Below are 24144 nucleotides of genomic sequence, written 5' to 3'. Positions count from 1 at the left end.
CGGAATCTTGTATTTACGCCGGTACGACTGATTTCATTATCCTAAGGTATCTTTTCAGATTCCATTTTCACTTGTATAATTATAAGTATTAGAATTGAGATCTATGCTTATCCTCTGTAGTTAGTCAATCTCAGGCCACAGGCTGACGGATGGGAATTCATCGATACCTTATTGATGGTGGGGATACAGTACATACTACGTACTGTGTATATAGTACATAATACCTGCTCCGTATTGCCATGGTACAACAGGTAGAAGTGTGACAATAGACCATTCACCTTAGGCTACAACTGGTTGCTCTTTCGTTCCCTAGGCTCTTGAGAGAGAAGATAGGTCCTATCCCCAGGATCTGACTGGGATTAGAAAATTCCTGGGATATATCGGATCAACATCCTGGTTGGAACAAGTTATCCACTGCAATAATGATCAGGATACCAAAAAAGGCTGTTCATTTGGAAAACCTACTCTAAGTCTAGATATGAAAGCTTATTCCATCAGTTTGTACATCTCTCAGCCATCATTGGCTGCGTGGGCCAGCTATATCAAATATGTAGTACCTAGACTAGTAGTAGTGTCTTACGGAGTCTAATCCTATTCCTGTCAGACTCAGATCAATCGCTGGCGGTAAGGCTAACACCGGGTATCACCGGCCACAACCAGAACACCAACATGTGGCACACAAGTCAGGCGATGAGAAGATTCGAGATCGATCTCGCTGGCAGGATCAGGATGAGGTCAGAAGGGAATGCTTGTGTTATAGTGTAAGTTGTAAGTTGTAACTGGTCTCTCTCAAGAGTCAAGATAGCTATTCTATCCCGTGACATGTACCGGCCCGGTCAACGGCGTCTGGTTGGTGGAGACACTGTGGCCGGCCCGTGACCCGGGCCTCAGCCATTGGCCCATCGTTGACCTTCTACGTAGTAGTACCTACTAAGGTAGTACTACTGTGTATGTAAGTACAAAATATTGGCTTATCGAGGGTTGGCCACCAAGCACTGACATCGTCTGGAATGTTGTGGCAGGACATGAGTCGTCCATCATTGTATGGAACTATCTATCGAAGTAGTCTACACTCTACCAGATAGATGAGGATGATGTCCCGTAGGCGTGGTAAGTTGATCCAGGATGTACTCCGTACGCTAGAGTACTGTGGAGGTGGTCGATCTTATCGAGATCATTTCTTGTCTGGGATGGATCATCCGTGTAATACATACTCCATAATAATAATAATAATACCTAAGTTATGTGCAACTAGTCAACTAGTCAGATCTACGGAGTAGATACCCGGCTCCCAAAGGCGGTTTCCACCGGGTACTTACTACTAGTAACTACTACCTGACGGAGTACTGGCGACTCCTCTCGCCAGTCTCCTATCAAGTAACAATGAATGTCTTTCTTTATCTAGAAAATTCCCTGGCATTGCAATTCACCCATCCTACTACTAAATTGCACCTGACATCCTGATTCTTCATTATTACATTCTACCCTGACCTGAATTCTGTTTCTCCTCCATCTTCCCTCAATCACCACACTCCTTCGACCATTCTTCCCCCCCCTATCAAACAATGATGGCGACCCGCCGCCCTTTGCGGGCCCTCTCTGGTAGCCCCAAGGCCTCCCCCATCCGCCGATATGTCAGCGGGACCAGCAACGCCAAATCATCCATCACAGCAACCTCGGCCAGCAGCCTGTTGCACCAGACATCCCCGTCCCCCAAGAAGAAGGATGCCGACTCCCCGCTCGCAAAGCTCCCTCTTTCCGCCGTTTTGCGGTCCTTGATGATTCTCTCGGTTTCCTCTTCTTCTCTTCTGCTGAAGCCATGTATCTACACCCTCTCGGTGCTCGCTCATCCCAAGACCGTTCTGCTCGATGTGGCCAAGAATCCCTTACTGAATGCTCTCGTGAAACATACAATCTATAAGCAGTTCAACGCGGGTGAGAACAAGCTGGAGGTCCAACAGTCCATTCGCGCAATCAAGAGCCTGGGTTACAGAGGGGTGCTGCTGGGTTATGCGAAGGAGGTCCTGGTTGGAGAGAGCAATGTCGATCCTCTCGATGAGACCGCCGCTCGGGAAGAAGTCCAGATGTGGTTGGATGGTACCCTTCAGACCGTCGATATGGCCCAGGAAGGGGACTTTGTTGCCTTGAAGTATGTTTCTCCGATGATCCGGCCGGGTTTCCCAACGATCAACTAACCTTGGGTGATAGATTCACCGGTATGGGTACCCAGGCACTCAGTATTCTGCAGCAACAAGCCGCTCCCTCTCCCTTCATGGACAGCGCCATCCAGAAGGTTTGTGATCTGGCTATCTCTCGCAATGTTCGTCTGCTGGTCGACGCCGAGGAGCAGGCCGTGCAGCCCGGCATTGAGAACTGGACCATGAAATATCAAAAATACTGCAACTCCCAGACCCCCGGCCGCGCCATCTTCTACAACACCTATCAGGCCTACCTGCGTTCGACCCCGGCCACTCTCGCCAAGCACCTGGAGATGTCGCGCCAGGAGGGCTACACCCTCGGCGTCAAGTTGGTCCGTGGGGCCTACCTGAAGACCGAGCCTCGTCACTTGATCTGGGCCGAAAAGGAGGAGACCGATGCATGCTATGACGGTGTGGTGGAAGCCCTACTGACCAGACGGTACAATTCCATGCTCAAGTCCGCATCCGAGCAGCACAAGACGGAGCTCCCTCCCGTCAATGTCATCATCGCCACGCACAACCGCGAATCCGTCCAGAAGGCACATGCTCTTCGTCTCCAGCAGGCGAGCCGTGCCGAGGACAAAGGCGTTGATCTTTCCTACGCTCAGCTCCAGGGTATGGCGGATGAGGTCAGCTGTGAACTCCTGCAAGGTTTCCCGGCCCCCGAATCAGGCGTCAAGAACTCGTTTGTCGAATCCCCCAATGTGTACAAGCTCCTCACCTGGGGCTCCGTCAAGGAGTGCATGGGATTCTTGTTGAGACGCGCCGTCGAAAACACCGAGGCGGTTGCACGCACGAAACAATCCCAGGAAGCTATGTTTGACGAGCTCAAGCGGAGGGCTCGCAAGGCTTTCCGCCTCAGCAACTAATTTCCTTTTCTCTTTCATTTGCCTCTTGATTGCTTCGTGGCTTGGGTTGGATAATCATCTTTCCCATTTTGCATTTTGGTTTCTTGCGTCAATCTCCAGTGTTCCTGTTGTTGGCGGCAATGCATTTCGATGGCGTTAGCGGTTTTAGCATCAGCCTGATCCCTCCATTAATGATAACGACTTTTGTTTTTTTCAGAATATAAAAAGTACCTACGTACTTTTGTCTCGTGCTTTTACTTTCGGGTTCTTTTGAAACCACCAGTTCTAGAGTGCCCCTGGAAGCGCCCGTGCTCAGGGGGGTTGTCACTTAGTGAATGCTGCAGGGCTGGCACAGTGGCATCGGATAAAGGCAAGGTACGATCGATCGCCCAGAAGAGAAAGAGAAGAGAAGAAGAAAAAGAAAAGCAAAAGCAAAAGCAAACAGAAAAGAAAGGGAAAAAAAAGAAAAGGGCAAGGTGCAGTATGGATTTTGGACTGGTGGAAATTGCCCTTCTGTGGAATTGAGAAGTGTCTTGTACCCTTGCCAGCGCATTATCGCTCATTTGCACTTCGATCATCCTTGCTCACTAGTTAGTTCTCTTTGCCCTCTCGACTACTGTGCTTCCGCTCTCATCTCCTGCATTATTGTTGACATCGTACCTTTGTTCATCTCCATCCCGGGGAGCACCCGACATGCATACACCGCTCGAGTCAAGGCTCAAGGCTCGTACGAGTCGTACCTTCGCACAGCATTTCTTTGGGATATCCGCCTCCCCCGGAGCCTGATTCCAGGCCGGCTGCATGATCTGGATCATCTGGTACCTACGGGGGGGCTTGTTCTGCTGCCGACCCAAAAAGAAATTCCATCTAACGCCCGATAGTTCGTGCATTATTATCGTCGACTGGAACAGTTTTCCTGCTTCCCCGGCAGTACTTCTGGCATGTTCGGATCGTGGCTCGGTTTGATGATGGGAGATGGATGTCCGACGACACGGGTGATCTTCCTGACAATGCTCAGCCCAACAAAAAGAGAGTTCCGGAAGAAACGAGCCAAAAAAAAAAAATAATAATAATAATAAAAAAATGGGAAATAGGAATGGAACGAATCAGGAAAACTTGATGCAGAGATCAGGCTGTCCGCTTGCCCTTCAAGCTTTCCAGGTAGCAATCCCGTCGGTGAACAATCTGACACTGAGACGAAAGTGCCTGATAAATTCGGCGGCTCTTCCCCTGAGGTCATCGAGCGGTGCTCATCTTTCTTGTGGTTTATATATTCATCATGCTTGTCGCAGGTTCCCTCTCCAGTTCTATACCCGCAGTCATCGCCGAGAAAAACGCAACAGATCCAAGTTCAATCCGCTATTTTGCTTGCGTGGGTGCTTGACGATCATCCTGTTGTCTGTCGTGCTGCCTTGCTTTCTTCGACCTCTTTTCTTTCCATCATGGCCCCAGTTTGGAAGGATAAGAAAGAGGAAATCAGGCAGCTGTACCTGGTACAAGGGTTGAGCCTCGCCCGGACAAGACGGGAAATGGAGAGGCGCGACTTCTACAAATCGTAAGTGTTCCGCAACGAAAGCTTTCGAAGGGTTGAGCACTTGGATGGCTCATTCGTGAGGTAGAGAACGCTCCTACAAATACTACCTTGCGCGCTGGGGATTCCGAAAAAGCAGACGGGGCCGGACTCGCAGCAACACCTCGCCAGGATTGGCAGAGAACCAAACGGTGGAACCGGACACTCGCCGTCCTGCCGAGAGTGAAGATGCTCCGTTATCACCTGTTAGCGATACCTCGAGTCCCGAGTAAGAGCGTTCATACTGGGGTCTCTTCTGTGGCTTGTCTCTCAAACCTATACTTATTGCTGCTTCACAGATACACACAGACGAACCAGCCTTCCTTTCTCCTGTCTAGTACGGCCGACTTATACCACGTTGATCCTATAGTCGAGCCATCCGGAGGGCAATCTGTCGCCGGAGGAGACCTTGCTGCATATGGTCATGACTATGCGGGGCTCTTCATCACTCGGCAAGTCGGCATTGGCGCTACAAGCCTTCACGATGCTGTCATTCATGAAGATGAAGAACAGGTGAAAGATTGGCTTCTCCAAAGAGCGCCGATTGACGTCGGAGACATACACGGTAATCTGCCGCTGCATTATGCTCTTCATCACCGGAGCAATAAAATCGCCAAACTTCTTCTGGGCTATTACGAAAAAGATGCGGAACCCCTGGTCAACCCTAGGCATGTCCATTCAACACTGTGTTATCAAGATGAAAACGGTGACACCCCTCTCCATTTGGCCATTTCACCGGACAGCTTACAGTATGAGCATGACGAAAGTATTCTCACTCTCTTGCTGAAGGCCGGTGCAAACCCTTACACTCCTAACAAGCTCGGCATTAGCCCAGTCCAGAAGGCTGTGGATTTCATCTCGCCTACCATGAGCTGGAATCATGCACGTCATGTCGACAAAATGTTGGTTGTAAGGTCAGTTGGCCTCACTGCAGAAGCGAGAAACTCTCTGTTTGAGCGCTTCCTTGAGAGATCGGACAATGCGTGGATCGAGGGAGACACTTCTTCCAATTCATTATTCAGGGATTTCTTATGCCACGGCGCGGATGCAGACATCCCAACTGGGCCGACATCCCAACGGCTGCTGAAATATTTCTTGGACTACTGCTATCGTACCCGCCACACGTGGAAGAATTGTGATCTGTCGCTTGCGGCTCTGATATGTCAGAAGCTCGATGTGACCAAAGTCAGCATCAAACGCGACACTTACCTGCACGAGCTGATAAGCTTCGTGGGTGCTTGGAATTATAGCCCTTCGATGTCAGAACTGATCGGGGGATTAGTAAAGAGGAAGGTAGATGTCAATCATCTCAACGCCGACGGGAAAACTCCTTTGATGCTTCTGATGGAGAAACGGCAGCTTGTCGATGAGGTCCACGATGTGCTTGCCTTTCTCCTTAGCCATGGAGCAGACCCCTGGATCCCTGATGCCAAGGGAGATTTTCCGGTATATGCTGCCGTCCGCAACAATCCCAGGATGGGGATCAAACTTGGAAAGGCCATTCTTCACGCTAATTACACACTGGACCCAATAATCGCCTGCCACGACGACTGGTGGCAATCGTGGAAGCATGCTCTCATCCTGACGGACTGGGATATTGCCAGCAAGGTGCTCCAGCGCGCTTCTCACCTGCTGCCGCCAAGTATTGAGGTGCCAATCTTCCATCTAGCACTGACCGTCCTCGCCGAGAAATACCTGCAGCGAGCAACAGATTGGTACTTGAGCACTGATAAGAGTCCCCAGGAGTGGAATCACCATTTGGCCATCGTCGCAGGTATACTCACCAAGAGTCATGGTTTAGATGTCAGCCCCCAATGGTTCCATTATCTCCTGGTGCTTAGATGCCGCACATCCATGTGATGAGAAATGTTGGAATTCTGTATATTTCTTAGATATTAGTATCTTCCTTTATACATTATGAATTATATATCTTGTCTGGAATGATATCGTGTGAATGTAGCAGTATGTATTTTGCTCATATGGCCTGCAATAGATGCTTGAATGAATCCATATCATCGATTTCTTCGCTTAAGACCGGACTGCATATTCAGATTTCCCTCCCGGCTGTGCAGCTATAGCCCCTCCACCTCCGACATCGCCGACTATCAGTGGGTGGCTGAGGAAACGAGAGATATGAGTATAAAACAAAGGTAGTTACCACTGATATATGCAGCTTTATATTTTATTACATTTACTACTCTTATCTTGAAGTGACTGATCATCCCCAAAGCCACCCCGCATCCTCCATCACAAGAAGACGTTATAAGCACCCAAAGATGCATCTCCTCTCCGAACCAGATGTCTCCCGCATTCTGCGAAATCTCTCAAAAGAACAATGCCATGACCTACTGGACGCCTTGAGCGAGTCCCTAGTGACCGTCTCAGCGGAATCCTCCCGCCCAGACGCAGACCGACTCATCCACCAACCGCTCCGCACCACCATCACCACCAAGGACCAGAATCTCTCCCTCTTCATGCCCGTGTCAAACACAGCCAGCACGGGCATCAAGATCGTCACAGCCTCCCAGCGCCAAGGCATCGTCGGCGTGATCAACATCTTCTCGCCGGAGGGCCGGCTGCTCGGCCTCCTCAGCGCCGCAGAAGTCACAGCCTTCCGCACCGCCCTCGCAACCATGACGCTGTTCACCCGCTGCACGGCCCTCACGAAGCACAACATCGTGATCTTCGGCTCCGGCCGCCAGGCAGAGTGGCACGCGCGGCTCGCGCTGCTCCTCGAGCCCAAGCACATCCGGCGCATCACCTTCGTCAACCGCGGGCGAAGCAGGCTAGCGGAGATGGAGCGCAGCGTTATCGCAGACCTACGCGCTTCGTATCCAGACATTGAGCTCCACACGCTCGTCAAGGAGGAGAACCCGGCGTATGAGGAGACGCTGCGCGCAGCGCTTGCGGCATGCGACGCCGTCTTCAGCTGCACGCCGTCTACGGAGCCGAACTTCCCGTACGCGTATCTGACTGCCGCCCCGAGACGGCGGTTCTTCTCGCTCATCGGCTCGTATAAACCGCACATGCGGGAGGTGGATACGCAGACTGTCCTCTCGGGCGGGGGCAAGATCTACGTGGATTCGCGAGAGGCTTGTCTGGAGGAGTCTGGGGAACTGATCACTGCGCAGGTGCAGGGGGAGCAGTTGGTGGAGATTGGAGAGTTGTATGGGCGGCTGGGGAGGTCGGAGGCCATTGTGGTGCCTGAGGGGTGTAATGTGATGTTCAAGTGTGTGGGGATGGGGATTATGGATTTGGTGATTGGGAAGAAGTTATTGGATATTGGGAGAGAGCTAGGTTTGGGGATGAGTGTGGATGGGTTCTGAGGGTTTACGGGGTTGACTTTGTTGCCTTCTACTCCTTCCCGTAGGTGGTCCATCAGTGGATGGAAGCTATACAGAGTAGAGCATCGATATTCATGGAAAACTAAATCAGAAGGCGGTGGAATGGGTTGTATTTTTGCCCACTTTTTCTCTGTGGGGATTCTCACCGCCCAGCTTATTCGTCTCCAACAAAAAAGCATCCGCGTGACTCTTCACTCAGAGCGGCCGGGATTCTTATAAATCGGTCCTGTCCAGATAATATTACGCCTTCTAGTGACTTGACTCATGATGCTCATCCATCATCCTCCTTGATCTATCTGGATGCAAAGATCGCCAATGGATGGCTCAACCCCGGCATCCCAGGGACAGTCGAAACGTCCCCGCGTTTCAGAGGAAAACCGCAAAAGAGCCGTGAGAGCGTATGTTCCCCCTTTGGATGTCTAGATAAAACGGGGGGATATGATCCATTTCCCCGCCTAGTATCTTGCATGCCGGTTTTTTTTTAAACCATATAGATGATTAACATTGTCTAGATGTGACGGATGTCGCAGAGTCAAGGAGAAATGCGAGGGGGGAGTCCCCTGTCGGCGCTGTCTACGCTATCGGCGACAGTGTGTGTTCACGCACCCTGATCATGCCGAGAGAATCGCTCGCTCCTCGTCTGTCTCGTAAGTCTGCTCCTTAAGACAACAAGATGAAACATATCCCCCATGTTGGTGTCAAATTGCTGGTCAAGAGGCTTATCGTGGGGTGGTGGCTAACTACTATCTAGCCTGCTGGAGCGCACGGCCGGTCTGACTCGGCATGATTTGGCCGATGCGGAGCGTGTCCGGCTCATGGAACGCATCTTAGAGCATTATGTGCCTAACATCTCCTTTGATATCCCGTCGCTGCGAAAGGCGGCCGAGGAGCTGAAGAGTAAGCACCGCGGCTTGGCATCGGATTTTTCTTCGACGCGCGTCGATGGCGAGGATCTGGAAGACCTTGCGATCGAGGATGAGGACTTCATGATCAAGGCTATGCCTGATAATACGACCCGTATGTGTCTCCCTCGCTGTGGTCGTGTCGTGAGGCGGGCTTCGCGGGATGCTGACTGGGTGTAGAATATTCTGGGGAGTTTTCTTACTTGAACTTTTCCATGAAAATTCGGAAGAAGATTGACGAGTGGATGAAGACTGCAGCGCCCGAGGTATGTACGGCGGCTGTTTTCGAGGTGGTATTTTGCTGACAGTAGTCTACAGGCATCTACTGAAACAGAGCCCTTCGAGGAGAAGTGGAGGGCAACACAGCTGCAATCGGGTTCTTCTATGATCTCAGCGTCAATTACTTGCTTGCCGCCTCGCTATGTAGCGGACTTTTTGGTCCAAATCTTTTTCAAGTATGCGCAGACCAATAACTTCTACGTGGAAGAAGACTGGCTGCGCGACAAGCTCAACACATGCTATACGAATTCATCGAGCCTCTCGTCCGACGATGCTGGCTCGGTATGTTCTATCCTGATGGTCCTGGCCGTGGGGACTCAATTTGCTCACATGGAGTCTGCGACCCCCGTGAACCGATTGAATGTCAACTTGTCGATAAATGACGACCACCACTTTTCGGAGGATGAAGTCGGTCTCACGTTCTATCAGTTTGCCTCGAAATTGCTTCCCGACATCATTGCCACTGCCTCTGTTCGGAGCGTTCAGGCCTGTTTGCTCATCGGGACATATCTATTACCTCTGGACACATCCGGACTCTGCTATACGTACCTTGGCTTAGCGCTGAAGATGGCCATCCAGAATGGCATGCATCGGAAATATGAAGGCGAGGGGCTCGCTCCGCGAATGGTCGAGGTCCGCAATCGGGTCTTCTGGACGGCGTACACCATTGAGAAGTAGGCGAATCCATTTCCTTTCGAAAGGGGCAAAGGGCTAACTGTCAACAGGCGTGTCAGTATCCTCCACGGAAGGCCTGTCTCGTTATCAGATGCGGATGTTGATGCCGCGATGCCGATCGATTTCCCTGGTTTAATGCCGACGGGCCATGTTTCCAACCATACTAACATGGTGACACTGATCACACTGACTTTGAAATTAGGCGAAGTCGCCAATGAGATGTATGTATATCCATCTTCGGTCACTGGCATCAATCAGTACTGACATGAACTAGATCTGTGTTGCGCAAATCTCGAAAGGGCCAACAACTGGACTGTCTCGAAAGGCTCCTGAGCCTACGAAAGCACCTGCTTGATTGGTGGACTAGTCTACCAGAAACAACTGACTGTAGAGACTTGAACCCTGCCGGCCCTCTGTTTCGTTCGAACGTTCATCTGAAACTGGATTACTGTCTGACCAGGATTTTCATCGGCCGGCCCTTCCTGTTCAGCAACATGAAGTCAACCAACCCAGCCATGTTCCTAGGCCCGCCGGTCAAAACAACGTCAGGTCTTTCTAAGAATTGGTCTACGCTGGTGTCAGACTGTGTCGAAGCCGCGCTCGAGATTGTTGATCTCTGTCGGCTGCTCCGTGATGAAACGGGCCTTGCGCGAGCCTCTTTCACCGAGTTCAGCTCGTGCCGCGCTGCGCTCTTGGTGATCCTTGCCCAGAGCTTGACCAAGCGCACAGAACGACTACGCGAGGCGCTCGAAAAAGGAATGGCCCTGATCAAAATCATGTCAATGGGCGTGGGTTCCGCCAGGTCCGCCGTGAGCGTGATCGAGGCACTTGAGCGGGCCATTCGCCGCCTCGAAGACTGGAGCGAGACACAGGCCCAGAGTAATGCCGGGGCGGTGGAATCCGCCTACGACCGCTTCAAGAACTGGGAAATGCTCTGGAAGACCGGGCCGATCTCCCCAGGCACCGCTGGCCCGTTCCAGGAGCCATTTACCCCGGCCGGCCCTGGAACAGGACTTCCTCCCGTGCCTGTCACCCCGATGGCGGGTACCGAGGCTGGCAACGACTCCATCGAGGGGGATGTGGCTATCTCGGACATTGCCGGCTCGTCGGAGTTTTCTGCGCCTCATGCGTTCTCCCAGATGCCGCCGCTTGGATTCGATCACTTCGTGTCCAACTTTCCGCAGGAACTGGGCGAATTCACTGCCCTTCCTTGCTTTGAGACTGAGACCCAGCAGGGACTTGGAAATGATATGAAGCCGCCTGGTTGCGCGCCGGACACAAGATGGATGCAATTCATGACAGAGTAATAGAATTAGAATGATCCGAGTTTGCATATACTCAGCTGGCGAGTTATCTTCATTTTGCTGCCATATGGCGGGTGTGGTCCGCTACTTTTCAGTGGTTGCAAGATAACCTATATATGTACATATCAATGGCTTATATAGACATCCCATAACTCCAGAACTTCTGACATAAGGTATACTCAGTAAGAAACGAAAAGAAGAAAGCTATGTAGATTAATCGAAGACCACCTTCTTTCCCTGGAATGAAGCCATCGACTTCTGCTCCTTGGCCTTCCTGGCCGCCTCCCAGGAAGGATGCATCGGCTTATCATCGTTGGCGTTCTTCTTAGGTGCACCAGCCGGGCCACGCTGCGGCCGGTCCCCGGAGAACTTGTCCCTCGGTCGAAACGAATCCGTCCCTCGTCCAGCCAGACGCGCTCCCCTCGGTCGCTCTGAACCATCCGTCGCGCCCCGGCGCACGTCCCAGCCGCTGTCCCTATTCCTCCTGTCCTTCTCGTTCTGCTTCTTGAGATGGTTCGCGCCGCTGCCGTACTTCTTCTCCCACAGCGCGCGCCGCGCCTGCTGGCCCATTCTGTTTTTGCGCCGGGGCGGCTCCGCACTCTCGTTCTCCTCGGGTTCGGACTCGGAGCCGGAGAAGTACCCGCCCATCGTGAGCGAGGGGAGGAAGGTCGTGCTGGTGGGTGCAGCGGCGGCGGCGGCAGCACCCTTCTTGGCCTTTTTGGAGGGAGGGGAGGCCTGTTCGGGAGATGGGGAGCGGGAGATCGAGATGTCGGAGTAGGAGGGCCGTGCGTGGGGGTTGTCTTGGGCATCATCGTCATCGTCGCTGTCGGCTTCGACTTCGGCGTCGCTCTCGCTCTCGCTCTCGCTGCCGGAGCCGGGGGCCAGTCGGTCATCGAATCCGGCGAACTCTTCGCTGTCGTAGTCCATTTCAACGTCGCTTGCGTCTTCACCGTCGGCGCCGGCGCTTAGTTTTGCGGTGGCTCTGCTGTGGCGCTGTGCGTCGGAGTCTGAGCCGGATTGTGCGTCTACCTCTGGCACTGCTTCTTTGTTCTCGCTCGTCCCTTGGGCGGCATCCTTCTTTGCGTCCTTGGCGTCCTTTAACGCTGCCCGCGTATCCTCCAGCCCAAAGATCTTCCTGATCCCATCCATGATCGCCGGAAACACATTCTTCACCGGGTTTGATTTGTACAGTCGCGCGGTGACGTTCGCTTCGGCCGTGCTGCGCGGGCCCTCGGTCGAGATATTCTTGCGCTCCTTGAACTTGACAAATGCCGGCGCCTCGGCAATGCGTTTCGTCTTGAGCAGTTGCTTGAACAGGTACTTCTGCGCGGTGGCTGGGAAGTCCAGAGTCTGGGATAGCCCTTGGCGTTAGCGTGCCGTTTCTATGCAGACCTCCATCGGTCGATCCCGCTGAGCATATAAAATACAAACGCACCTTGATCACTTTAATCTCCTCCTCCAGCCGCGCCAGTACATCCCGCTTATTCTCGCTGCGCGCGGTCTTCTCTCTGCGACCGAGCTTCTGTCTCTCGAAGACACGGGCGGTCTTCAGGGCCTGCGATAAGGCGGCGACGCCATTGTCGAATTGTGCGTTTAATCGGCCGATGGTGCGGTCTCTGGGGTCGAAGTCGTGGAGGTCAGCGAGTTTGCGTTTCGACATCTGGTCGGTTAGAAGTACTGGTGAGTAGAATTGGAAGTAGGTATTGGTCGAAACACTTTGTTTGGAGGTCGGTGTTGGATGTGGAGTTGAGTTGCGTTGCTTTTTGGGGAAACTTTTTTTTTTCTCTTCTGTTGCGGATGCCAAGAAGTGGATTCGATATTGTTTCAATCGAAGTCGCGGATGGGCAATTTTCATCCGATATGGACTTGAGATTATATGTATCTACTTAGTAGACTTGGAAATTAATACTCTTGATGGAGTAGATGGGAAGCGGCCAATTGTCGCTTTGTGAATACTATTAGGTGGGTGTATATAGGTGTGAGGGTAACTGGGAGGTTCGTACGGAGACACATATTGCGACAACCTTGGATCGAACTGATTCCTGGAAACGTATACGCGGTATGTACATACAGAACAAGACTAGAAGGGAAATACGAATACATTTCTGGGGCTCTATTTCTTTTCGTCCTCCTTCTTCTCCTCCGGCTTGGGGGTGGGGAGCTTGAACTGCACATGTTGTTAGGATTCCACTTCTGACCAAGAGAATCGACATGAAAACATACCGAGTCAGGTGTCCGGTCATTACCAGGACCGACAGGCTCCCACGCGACAGTGCCTCCCTCGAAGTTCCGGAAGGCCTGTGTCAACTCGAGAGGCTCGATGACAATGCGCTTCTTCTCTTCATCGTAGCGCACCTCGGTGTAACCGGTCAGAGGGAAGTCCTTGCGCAGCGGGTGGCCGTCGAAACCGTAGTCGGTCATGATACGCCGCAGGTCAGGGTGGTTGGAGAAGAAGACACCGAACATGTCGTAGACCTCACGCTCGTACCAGAGAGCACCCTCGAACAACCCGGTAACACTGGGCACAGGGCTGGCTTCGTCGGCGTATGTCTTGACACGGATGCGAGAGTTGTACCGCACACTAAGCATGTTGTAGACGACCTCGAAGCGCTGGTCACGGGTAGGGAAGTCGACAGCCGTGATATCGGAGATCTGAGTGTATTCGGCCGCGGTGTGGTATTTCAGGAAGGTCATCACGGGGATGATTCCAGACGGAGGGACGTAGATGGTGAGCTCGTCCTTCCAGACTGAAAACTGCTGGACGTATTTAGGCAGGCAGGACATGACATATTGGCCGTACTTGTGCAGGCCCTCGGCTTTATCCTGGTACTTGTCGGTGGGGTTGATGACCGGGGCACGGAGAGGGCCCTCAGCTGTACGAAGTCAGTCAATTAAGATCCAGTCCCCTTCCATACACATCACAGAACATACGAGGACGCTGAGCATGGCGCATGTTCTCAGGCTCGGGGGCCGCCTTCGAGGCGTACCGCACGGTCGAAGAAAAGGCACGGCATGTCTGGGAGGATCTCACGGCTGAAGCCAGCGAGCGTCCAGTGCCCAACCGCAGCAAGGAGCGAGCAGAGGCCATCCTGGAGAGGACAACGGCGGGATCTGGAAGTGACAATTGGGGGGGGAATTGGAGGGGGCGGTTGGAGCAGCCGGTGACATCCCCAGGCGAGCTCAAGAGAGACTGAGAGGTTGCTTGCATCGGGATGTCACGTGGCTGCTGAGCTAATATCTGACATAATCAGAGAGCGACAAATTGCAAACAGTGCAAACAGTGCAAACAGCACAACCGCCGCCAAACCCAATCGGGCAGCTCCTTCGCTCTCTTTCTCTTCGCCTCAAACTCTCTCTGCAAGTCCCTCTCCCTGCCTCCATACAACTTCATTACCCTCCTTCCCTCCCCCTCCCCACGTCTCATTCCTGTCTAGAGTCGTTCTCGATTTTCTTGTCGCTCTACTCTCCTTCAGCGACCGGGTCCTTTCGGTTTTTTCTGCATTTTCTTGGGTCTTCCAACCATCTACCCCCCCCTTCCTCTCTGCGGTCTCGGCCTATAGGTGTTGGGGTTTGTATCCTTTTGCACATCTATCTATCTATCTTAATCAGTACAGTTCCTCAGAGCGATTCACAGCAAATATGTCGAGTCGCCAGCAAATAGACTCTGTCATCGATGACGACGATGAGTTCTGGTAAGTTGAAGCCTCGGTGCAGTTACTAGTGTTGTACATCCGTTGGGCTGACATGTCCTTTTTTTTTTCCTCACCTTAGCCCACTCTGTATCGAAGAGTTTGATCTGTCGGACAAGAACTTCAAACCGTGCCCTTGTGGATATCAGGTGGGTTACTTCTATTGCACTTTGGAAAAAAATTCATGTGCCTGTGGCGTGGTTTTTGCGACGGCTCTAAATGCGATCTCGGTGACTAACCATGTCCGCCTCAATAGATTTGTCAGTTCTGTTACAACAATATCAAGACTCATAGCGAGGAGGGCCGGTGTCCCAACTGCAGGCGCGTTTATGACGAGAGCACTATACAATACAAGGTGCCTGATGCGGACGAGTACGTGTTTCACCTTCCCGTGATTTGGGGATGGGGACATATGCCTCCACTTTTTCAATGTTCATGTCTTGGCACTAACGGTTTCCTTCCCACACTAGGTTCAAAGCCGATTTGGCGTTGAAACATCGAAAGGCTGCCGCTGCGAAGAAGAAGGAGGCTGAGAAACGTGAAATCGAAGCTTCCAGTCGAAAGAACCTCGCCGGGGTTAGAGTCGTGCAGAAAAACCTGGTCTATGTGATCGGTCTTAACCCCACAATACGCGACGAGAACCAGCTGCTTCAGACCCTCCGTGGAAGGGACTATTTCGGTCAGTATGGTGAGATCGAGAAGATCGTTGTCAGCAAAGCAAAGCCGGGTGGCAACCCCAACCAGGGTATCGGTGTCTATGTTACATATGCGACCAAGGCGGACGCTGCGACATGTATCGCTGCGGTGGATGGATCTACCAATGGTGACCGGGTCCTAAGGTATAGCATGTCCTTGGACACTTTCTATCTGCATTTCACTCACTAAACGATCCTAGGGCGCAATACGGAACGACCAAATATTGCTCCTCCTTCCTTCGCAACGAGCCGTGCAACAACCGAAACTGTACCTTCCTTCATGAGACAGGCGAAGACGGTGATAGTTATAGTCGGCAGGATCTCTCTTCGATGAACACACTCTCCAGTCAGCGTCCGAATGGTGTCGTCGCTGGCCCCAGCCATGTATTCCCGCCCCACGTCACTCGATCATCCGCTCAACCTATTCCTCAACCTATTTCTCAACCGCTGCGCCGGCAACCGAGCAGGGATGATGCTGCTGGCAGTCGCCCGCTGGATGGATCCGCTCTTCCCTCGTCGGCCAGTTGGGCTAACAAGGACAGTGCTATCCACCGCACCAGACGCGCTAGTTTAGCTGGCAGCAGTCAAGCCTCTCAGAGTCCTCGACCGGCCCATGCCACAATGGAGCCGCCTGTGGAGGAGGTGAAGAAGATCGAAAAGCCCCCGCAGGAGCGAGTTCCGACACCAGTGCCGACAGACACGCGCCCTGCGACCCCGCAACCTACAGCGCTGCCAACACCCGACCCTGTGGCTCCTTTCCTCGAAAACATTCTCAAGGCGGTCAACTCTCCAGATTTCAGATTTATCTTTTCCACTGCCGATCTCTCCACAGATGATGCTACCCTTATAGAAAATCATCCGTCGTTCATTGATCCCTACGGCGGCGTCAAGCGTCGAGCGATGCGGGAGAAAGCGGAACAAGAGCGCGCGCAAAGAGAACAGGAGCTATTACAAACTGTCACAGCCGAGGAGGAAAGTCGCGAAAGCGGAAGCCTGCAATTGGGTGGAGAGCCGGACGATGCTCATCCGATCCGGGGTCGAGGAAGCCGGGAATCCCACGGTGCGATTCAGCCACCGTCCCAGCAAGGCACTACGACAAATTCAGTTGTTGGTTCCCCCGTGTCGGCCACAAGCCATCAGTTCCAGACCCTCAATCTCGGCAGCCGTAGCTTGACACCCCTTCAGCAACAGCAGCTGATGCTGCTCAAATCTGCCAGTAACCAGCAGGCTGGCCTGGTAGATCCGCTCCAGAATGGTCTCACTTCAACTGCACTTGATCAGGCTACTCAAGTCCGACAAGGCTTGTTGCAATCGCAAATGGCGCAGTTCAATGCCCTGCAGGCTCAGAATCGTCAGTCTTCCCGGTTCTCTTTCGCGAACGAGGCTGGTGCGAAAAACCTTCCCAACGTCAGGATGCTAGGCCAGCAGGCTGGTTTGATGCAGTCCGGGACGCCCAACCCTTTGGCCGCGCCTACCCCTCAGCATGGGCTTGCCAACAGTTTCTACACGAGTGGAGTGCAGGGCCCACCACCCGGGCTCAAGACCGCAGGCACTCCCCCCATCAGCGGCGGTGGCATGTTTGCCCAAGGCCATGGGTTTACCACGAATGCCAATCTCGGCCTGGGAGGCAATATCGGAAAGCAGGAAGCGAATCCGGAGTTGATGCGTGAGCTGCTCCGTGGTCGGACTGGCACAAACACCAGTGTATTGCAAGGGCAGGAAGCCGCTAAGCGTGAGTTCATGTTTCCTTTACTCCAACAGCACCACACTCCCCCTCCCCTGACTCCTGCCAATGGCCTTCTCGGCTCTTTCTATGGCCCTCAACCGGGGACTTTCTCCGAAGCTGGGCCACAGAAGCAGAAGAAGAAGGGGAAGAAGCACAGACATGCTAACACTTCCTCCGGTGGAGGCGGTGTAGTAGATCTTGCGGACCCGAGTATCTTGCAGGCGAGAATGCACCAGGTGGGTGCGAATGCCGGAGCTGGGCAAGCGCTGTATGGGAGTCAGGGTCAAGGTGGGTACAATCACTCCATGATGTATGGAGGCGGCTTTAGCCGCTGGTGATTGCATCTCTCCCTTCTGTTGCATGCCCCAATCCCCCTCGACTTGCATCTCCAGCTGCTGTCTTCTTGTTGTTATGATGATCTCCCCTTTTGCGTTTCCTTTCCAGATGATGCCTATGTTTTCGTTCCACTTCCCTCTTCCTCTACATGACATGATATCATATTTGTTCTTTTTGCACAGTCATACAGTGCAGGCCTGATATGGATTTTTGCTTGTTTTCTCCTGCGCCTCTGCTATTCTAATCCTCGATTTTGATCTTCAAACCTGCAACCATATTTTCCCTTTCTCTCTCTCCAACGAAGCATTGGGCAAACGGCTCTGAAAATTGCAAGCAGTTCGGGCGAAATGCCTTTGGCGTTATATCTGTGGCGGAGTTCTTCCTGTTCCCTTCTTCATTTATCTCTGGCTTCTTTTCTCTGATGTTCTTGTTCCCTTTTGCCAACGTCCGCGTGGATGAGTTACGTCGCATTTTTCATGAAGATTTCATCTCTTCTACTCCCTTCGACTTGGTGGCTTCGCGTACTCTGTTTCTTGTGCTTCTTCCTTTCTTTCTTTTTTTCTTGCATCCAAGCTGGGTTGATCTATCAGCGCCGTGAGGCCCGCTCGGTTTGGCCATGGTTCCATGTACGTTAACCTCCCTGCCCTTGACTTTGGTACACTGAAGCAGGGCCGTCTATCTGAAGTCAAATTCTCACAATCACTGTTCATATAGACATCGGTGCCCTGCCTCTGACTGGTCAACCCGGCCGGGGCCTTTTTGTGTAATCATGATGCCCACTGTCCTTCGTATATCTTGTTTGATTCGCTTCTGTCCTTGCTTCGGAGAGCTTGCTGGTCTTCGCCTGTGTTCCTTGTATTGCCTGCCTTGCCATTCTCCATTCTTTGAGCATTCGCCCTCTCACCCATACATTGAAGTTCAACAAGACTGACTGGAGAGTGACTAGTGGATGAGGACTTCCCACCTCTGGGTACTCCGCTGAAAGACAAACGTACTGTCGACAGTTTTGGCTTCCTCTTCCGATCTCACCTTCCCAGTGATTCTCAAGGCGCTGCTCGCGCAGGAACTCCGACACTTCCACCAGGTCTTCCTCTGCCTCACGCTCATCCTGCGTCAGCCTTGTTTCACAGCCCGTTGAATCCGTCCAGCCCGTCGCCGACGGTCCCAATGCTGCCTCCTGGACTCAATGTCACCATTTCCAAGCCCGGAACACCATCCCAGAACTTCTCTGAGATAGGGGAATCCCGTCAACCATCCCCAGAAATCAAAGAAACTCCAGAAAATAATCCATCCTCAAGCAGAATCAAGAACGCTTCCGAAATTTCGCTGGGTTCACCCGTGCCCAAGTCCGCCCAAAAAGCTCGGTCGCAGTTCAAAGCCGAGTTAACAGCGAATTCTGATGAGAAGAAACCCAATGTGAAAGAACTAGATGCCGCCGGCGGCAGCAGCATCAACAACAACAGCAAACCAAACAAAAAAGCATCTACAAAGGCTAAACCGATGAAGCTTGATCTACATCTGACACCGGTTCTGCCCCAGGAATCCTTGTCTCCAAAGATCGACTCTGCAGCTCCAATCGCTGCGCTCAACCATGTCCCACCTCCAACTTCCGCCGTCGGATCGCGTCCCAATACTCCTATGACGGGAATATCGCGCGCATCTGATGCATCCGCTCCTCGTCAACCTCGAGTGCTCCGTGTGGTGGACACACCGAAAACTGAGACACCGCCTCTCGCTTCCGCTTCCCAATCCGCGGTGTCTTTGCCAGCCGCAGTTAAGGCACGCTCTAGACGGCCCAGCATTTCGTCGCTCAGTAGACCCGACACTCCCGGTGACCTAGGCTCCGAAGCCGATTTTTACACCTCTGCATCAGCCTCCCGTGCCAATTCACCTCCGGCTTCTTCCCGGATAGGCTCAGCACCTGTGCGGGCTATTACCAAGAGTCAACTCAAAAAGGAACGGCGACAGAAAGCGAAAGAGGCTGAAGCTAAAAAGCAAGAGGTCACCTCAGTCGTCGTGGAAGAGCCAGTTCAAGCACCCATTCTTGGCAGGAAACGGAAAACCAAGAAGACTCCGACCATAAATACTGATGCGTCGAGTACGGGCACGGATCATACTCCTGAACCTGCCAAAGCCAGTCAAGCCAGCGTCCAACCGACTGCTGAAAAGGCCGAGGGGAAGGCTGATGAGGCAAAGAAAAGCAAGCCAAAGGAAAAGCCGCCCAAGCCCACAGTCGAAGAGAACCCGCCAGTAGTCGAGAAGAAGCCAGTGGAGGCATGGCGCTCGAAGAACACAGTGGAGCAGATGATCAAAGACTCCGAATCCAGCGGGGTTCCCATCAAAGATCTCTTTTCGGAGCGAACGTCGCCATTGCAGGTTTTACTGGCTCAGCTTCATAGGTCTGGCGAGCTGGATCTGAACAATCACCCTTTGTTCAACCCTTCGAACCTCAGTCAACGTTTTGACATGCGGTGCACTTCCGATGACTACGAATATTTGAAGCAGCCCATCGAACTTACAGAAGAGCACCGAAAAGCGCTGCTGCGTGGGGAGCCCGTGCGGCTACACTCCAACTCCGGTCAATTAAAGGATCGATGCTTGATCACTCCCCGTGGATGCGTGCTCCATCATCTGTCGACAGAGGAAGAAGATAGGTATCTGGCCTTGGAAAAAAGCATCGGATGGGCACTGGATTCTTTCCAGGAGTACCCGGCCGCGCTTATCACCGAGCCCGATGTGACCAACCGCGGCGGCAGTCTGGATGCACTATTTGCCACGCCTGAAAACTTCAACATCTGCTGGGTAGATGAGGCCTCTGCCAGTCTTTCATCAGCGACACATGCTGGATCTACTGCAGCTGGCGATGCATCCGTGTCGTCCACATCTTCTGCTCCACCCAACGTCCTGTCCACCATGGAAGCGGACAGCACGCGTAGCCACAACTGGGCCATTGCAAGCACTGCCGAGCTGGCCAACGCGACGGCTGCCTCTGTGCGTTCATTTGCAGCTGCTACTGCCAAACACATGCTCGGAGCTGCGGGTGTGGTCATGGGAACCATCCCTGACCTGGATGATGTGGTTGGCATGACGGATGAGGAGCTCCGTTCGTTTGCGCTCAAATCTCAAAAGGAACTGGAGGGATCGCGAAAGGAGCTGGATGCCATCGATAAAAAGCTCGCTGCCTTGTTCAAGCGGAATAAGAAGCTTGCGCAGCAGGCTTTGACGACGACTGTCGAGGTCTAAGTTGCAAGTGGCACGCGCTCTCGAAGACTAGCATGGTATTTTTGCAGGCTTTGGGTCATTGTTCCATGAATCTTTGGTGCGACAGTTGGATCATAATCTGAAGTCGCACGTTTCTTTTTTTCTTTCTTCTTTCGTGCTTTTCATGTATTTTTACCAGATGACTTGTACAGTACATAGCTTTTTAGGACTTCGGCCTTTTTTTTTTTTTCCTCTCTTTTAACTTCACTTGTATATTATACTTGAATGCTTTAACGGATGTCATGATATTAGTCTCTTGGTGGTAAATCATCATGCCATTGATATATATTCTTCTGGTGTCGGGCTCGACGTAGCAGCTCCACAGCAAATCAATAAGATCAAATATGTTCATCAAAGTCATATCACCCAGCAGGGGTATCTCTTCTATGTTGCAAGTAACACCTGACCGCCGATTTTGAGAGCAATCTACAGCCCTTTGATTCCTTCGTAGTATTCCCGAAGATCGTATTCCTCGGGATACGTCTCGAGAATGCGGCGCAGCTCCTTCATCTGCGCCTGTGCCTCCTCGGTGACCTCGTCATACACCCCCTCAAACGCGGCACGGATGGGCGGTTTCTTCTCGCGCTCGGCGTCGCCAAACTCCTTCAGCACGGCCTTCCGCAGCGCATCGCGCGTCTCCTGCTCGAGATCCTCGTTCCACAGCCCTTCGTTCTCCAACCACTTCCGCAGGCGGATGATGGGGTTGTCGCGGCGTTTCCAGTCCTCGACCTCGACGCGGGCGCGGTACGCGAAGCTATCGTCGCTCGTGCTGTGGTGCGAGACACGGTAGCTCATGGCCTCGATGAGCACGGGGCGGCCGCCGTCGGTGAGGGCGATGCGGCGGGCCTCGCGCATGGCCTCGTGCACGGCGAAGATGTCGTTGCCGTCGACGCGGATGGTGTCGATGCCGTAGCCGACGCCGCGGCTGGCGATACCGTCGCCGCGGTACTGTTCTAGCGTCGGGGTGGAGATGGCGTAGCCGTTGTTGCGGCAGATGAACACGACGGGACAGGAGCGGGTGGCGGCGATGTTGAGCCCGGCGTGGAAGTCGCCTTCGCTGGCGGCGCCTTCGCCGAAGTAGCAGGCGACGATGCGGGGCGGTGTGTCTGGGTTTTGGAGGGCTTGGAGCTTCAGGGCATAGGCGGCGCCTGAGGCTTGGGGGATTTGGGTGGCGAGAGGGGAGGAGACGGTGTGCTGTTTGTTCCGGGGGTGTTAGGTAGGGTGTCATTTTGGGCACGACTTTTGGAAAGGGTAGGAGAATCAGGTACGCACTGTGCGGGGGTAGTTGGAGCCATAGTGGACGGGCATGTTCCGTCCTCGGCCGTTGTCATTGCGGTTTGCAAAGAGCTGGCTCATGAAGTCTTTGAGTGTGAAGCCGCGCTGCTGGAAGACGCCTGTTTCGCGATATTGCACGAACACAACGTCGTCTGGCGTCAGGGCCGCGGCGGACCCGACGCTGATGCCCTCTTCGCCTGCAGAGACCTATAGGGATAGGTGAGCGGCTGAGAAGGTCAAGAAGCTGCAGATATAGGGTTCGTACCATGTAGAAACTAAGACGTCCTTGCCTCTGGGCCTCGAACATGACCACATCCATCACGCTCACTGTGTATCGATCAGCTTGGGATCATCGGCAATAGCCCGGGTGGGACACTCACCAGTCAACATGTTCTTGTACCATGTTAAAACCTCATCGTCCGAGACATCGAGCGCTTTGCGATCCTTCTCTAGCAGCTTTCCATCCGAGTCCATCATCCGGAAGGTAGGGATGCTGGACGATTCGGCGGGGTTGATAAAGGACATTTGTGTGGTGAATTTGCTGTTGACAGCACCGGGAAACTGGACCCTAGACGTGAACACGCCGTCAGACACATTGTTCCTCTCGTAAAAGATCTCCCGTTGTTGGTCAAATACCTGTCCGATCCTGGCCGCTGGGAGATCGTGCTCCCCCATCGCTTGACGGAAGGGAGGATGATCGTTCTCGGACTGCGTGCTGGCCGCGATATCCGGGCCACAAGACGTAAAGACATGGTTCTGATGAATCCGAGTATGTCCGCATTCATTGAACAAAATGAAGAATGGAATCACGACTGCCTCCCCTGAAGGAGGGACGGATGCTGTGAGGAGCGATTTCTTATGATTCTGGGGAAATGCGGAGGAGGCGGTTGGCGTCGGGCTGCACGTCATGGCATCCCCGCGCGTAGCCGAGTGTTATCAGATCAGTCAGCAGCGACATGCCTCAGGCTCTCCAGGAGGGAACATCGAAATGCTTCAGGGACAGATTAAAGGGATTTAATCTTGTGAAACTGGATTGATGTGTTGATTGGCTAGGGGAAGAGGAAGCTACCTAGCCGGCTACGTCGCCTTATATAGGGCACGTAGGCTTAGCGAGCCGGCTAGCTGACCACTAGCTAGCTATCTACACCACATGTATCAACAGAAACATCTCGGAAGGAGCTTAGATCCTCAGGAGAGAGCAGGGAAGCAGCCAGAGTACAATGCCAGGCGTTCTCCTCCATATTCATCTGCCCATCGTCTACTCTCCATAGTCATAGTCAACAACGCTGGCATAATCCGTGTCCCGCCGCAAAGGTAGGTCGATTCAGTAGTGAATGGAATTGATACTCCTTCCTGATTACTCCTGCTTTGATGTTCATATATACTTCAAGATCTGTTCTGCTACTATTTGGGGCTTATTTCCTTCTCAAATCTACCTGTCTCTGCATCTCTTACAAGTACCATCTTTAACCCTAGATGGCACTTACAGAAAATTCTATATAGTCTATGTTATGCTGCCGGGTCTAGCTTGTGGTGTGGTGTAACCTCATTCTTCTGTCCACCTTCGAGCATCATCCACTCCCCCGTTTCATCAACCTGACCCCATCGCTTCCCTACAGAAACTATGCGACTTATTGTCTGAGAGTCTGAGGTCAACTTTAGCTGCAAGTCAGATATACTTGATCATACAGGTCTCAAGTACAAAAATCGACTCTCCCGTTGTGTTGTCGATCGGACATCCCTTCTTCCCCGCTTGGGTTGACCAACTGGGAAGCCGAACACGGTTGCATCATAGCATCTGCAGACTACTGCAGGTTGATGAGACATTATGTGGTATATATGCAAGGATCGTCCAGGCCGTTCAAATACGCATCGCTCCCTAGGCCTCCGTCTCCAGCCTGTTGCTCGATTCACCACGGTCGTTCCACCGTCTTCTCCACTCAGGGCTGATCAACCTGCCGTCATCTCAAGGATAGAGCGGATACCGGTGGTTGAATGCTTGTTTATGCTGTCCTTGATCGAATTCCGAGATATAGTGAGGA

The 24144-nt window shown here is 52.8% G+C and overlaps 8 protein-coding genes across 8 annotated transcripts, besides 5 other annotated features; 5 read left to right on the top strand and 3 right to left on the bottom strand.

Moving 5' to 3' along the window:
* Window positions 1-1565: 1565 nt before the first annotated feature.
* On the top strand, window positions 1566-3067 carry ACLA_083650 (proline dehydrogenase family protein; the record flags this gene model as incomplete). The annotated part of the gene is made up of 2 exons (XM_001268095.1): window positions 1566-2149; window positions 2209-3067. 2 exons carry the CDS (start codon window positions 1566-1568, stop codon window positions 3065-3067), a joined length of 1443 nt encoding a protein of 480 aa, XP_001268096.1.
* Window positions 3068-3437: 370 nt separating this feature from the next.
* Window positions 3438-3516: a microsatellite.
* Window positions 3439-3516: a microsatellite.
* A 972-nt stretch (window positions 3517-4488) lies between these two features.
* ACLA_083640 (ankyrin repeat protein) lies at window positions 4489-6476 on the top strand (the record flags this gene model as incomplete). Its single annotated transcript, XM_001268094.1, has 2 exons — window positions 4489-4601; window positions 4955-6476. 2 exons carry the CDS (start codon window positions 4489-4491, stop codon window positions 6474-6476), a joined length of 1635 nt encoding a protein of 544 aa, XP_001268095.1.
* A 416-nt stretch (window positions 6477-6892) lies between these two features.
* ACLA_083630 (putative proline utilization protein PrnX) lies at window positions 6893-7942 on the top strand (the record flags this gene model as incomplete). Its single annotated transcript, XM_001268093.1, has 1 exon — window positions 6893-7942. One exon carries the CDS (start codon window positions 6893-6895, stop codon window positions 7940-7942), a length of 1050 nt encoding a protein of 349 aa, XP_001268094.1.
* Window positions 7943-8275: 333 nt separating this feature from the next.
* ACLA_083620 (Zn(II)2Cys6 transcription factor) lies at window positions 8276-11123 on the top strand (the record flags this gene model as incomplete). The annotated part of the gene is made up of 7 exons (XM_001268092.1): window positions 8276-8358; window positions 8473-8607; window positions 8712-8977; window positions 9043-9128; window positions 9181-9815; window positions 9867-10037; window positions 10091-11123. 7 exons carry the CDS (start codon window positions 8276-8278, stop codon window positions 11121-11123), a joined length of 2409 nt encoding a protein of 802 aa, XP_001268093.1.
* A 210-nt stretch (window positions 11124-11333) lies between these two features.
* On the bottom strand, window positions 11334-12780 carry ACLA_083610 (BUD22 family protein; the record flags this gene model as incomplete). Its single annotated transcript, XM_001268091.1, has 2 exons — window positions 11334-12470; window positions 12556-12780. The coding sequence occupies 2 exons, from the start codon at window positions 12778-12780 to the stop codon at window positions 11334-11336; spliced, it is 1362 nt and encodes a 453-aa protein (XP_001268092.1).
* A 453-nt stretch (window positions 12781-13233) lies between these two features.
* Window positions 13234-14208, bottom strand: ACLA_083600 (complex I 30 kDa subunit family protein; the record flags this gene model as incomplete). Its single annotated transcript, XM_001268090.1, has 3 exons — window positions 13234-13287; window positions 13344-13993; window positions 14052-14208. The coding sequence occupies 3 exons, from the start codon at window positions 14206-14208 to the stop codon at window positions 13234-13236; spliced, it is 861 nt and encodes a 286-aa protein (XP_001268091.1).
* Window positions 14209-14384: 176 nt separating this feature from the next.
* Window positions 14385-14410: a microsatellite.
* A 349-nt stretch (window positions 14411-14759) lies between these two features.
* ACLA_083590 (CCR4-NOT core ubiquitin-protein ligase subunit MOT2) lies at window positions 14760-20809 on the top strand (the record flags this gene model as incomplete). The annotated part of the gene is made up of 7 exons (XM_001268089.1): window positions 14760-14812; window positions 14892-14958; window positions 15066-15181; window positions 15280-15648; window positions 15705-17564; window positions 18157-18192; window positions 18571-20809. 7 exons carry the CDS (start codon window positions 14760-14762, stop codon window positions 20807-20809), a joined length of 4740 nt encoding a protein of 1579 aa, XP_001268090.1.
* Window positions 15921-15950: a microsatellite.
* Window positions 18106-18130: a microsatellite.
* A 444-nt stretch (window positions 20810-21253) lies between the features above and the next one.
* On the bottom strand, window positions 21254-23011 carry ACLA_083580 (thiamine pyrophosphate-dependent dehydrogenase E1 component subunit alpha; the record flags this gene model as incomplete). Its single annotated transcript, XM_001268088.1, has 4 exons — window positions 21254-22021; window positions 22100-22309; window positions 22368-22429; window positions 22483-23011. 4 exons carry the CDS (start codon window positions 23009-23011, stop codon window positions 21254-21256), a joined length of 1569 nt encoding a protein of 522 aa, XP_001268089.1.
* Between the last annotated feature and the right edge of the window lie 1133 nt (window positions 23012-24144).

This window comes from Aspergillus clavatus, genomic scaffold (assembly GCF_000002715.2).
Source record: "Aspergillus clavatus NRRL 1 1099423829806 genomic scaffold, whole genome shotgun sequence".
Taxonomy (NCBI): domain Eukaryota; kingdom Fungi; phylum Ascomycota; class Eurotiomycetes; order Eurotiales; family Aspergillaceae; genus Aspergillus; species Aspergillus clavatus.
The sequence above is the reverse complement of the archived record's forward strand: the minus strand, read 5'-3'. Positions and strand labels throughout refer to the sequence as shown.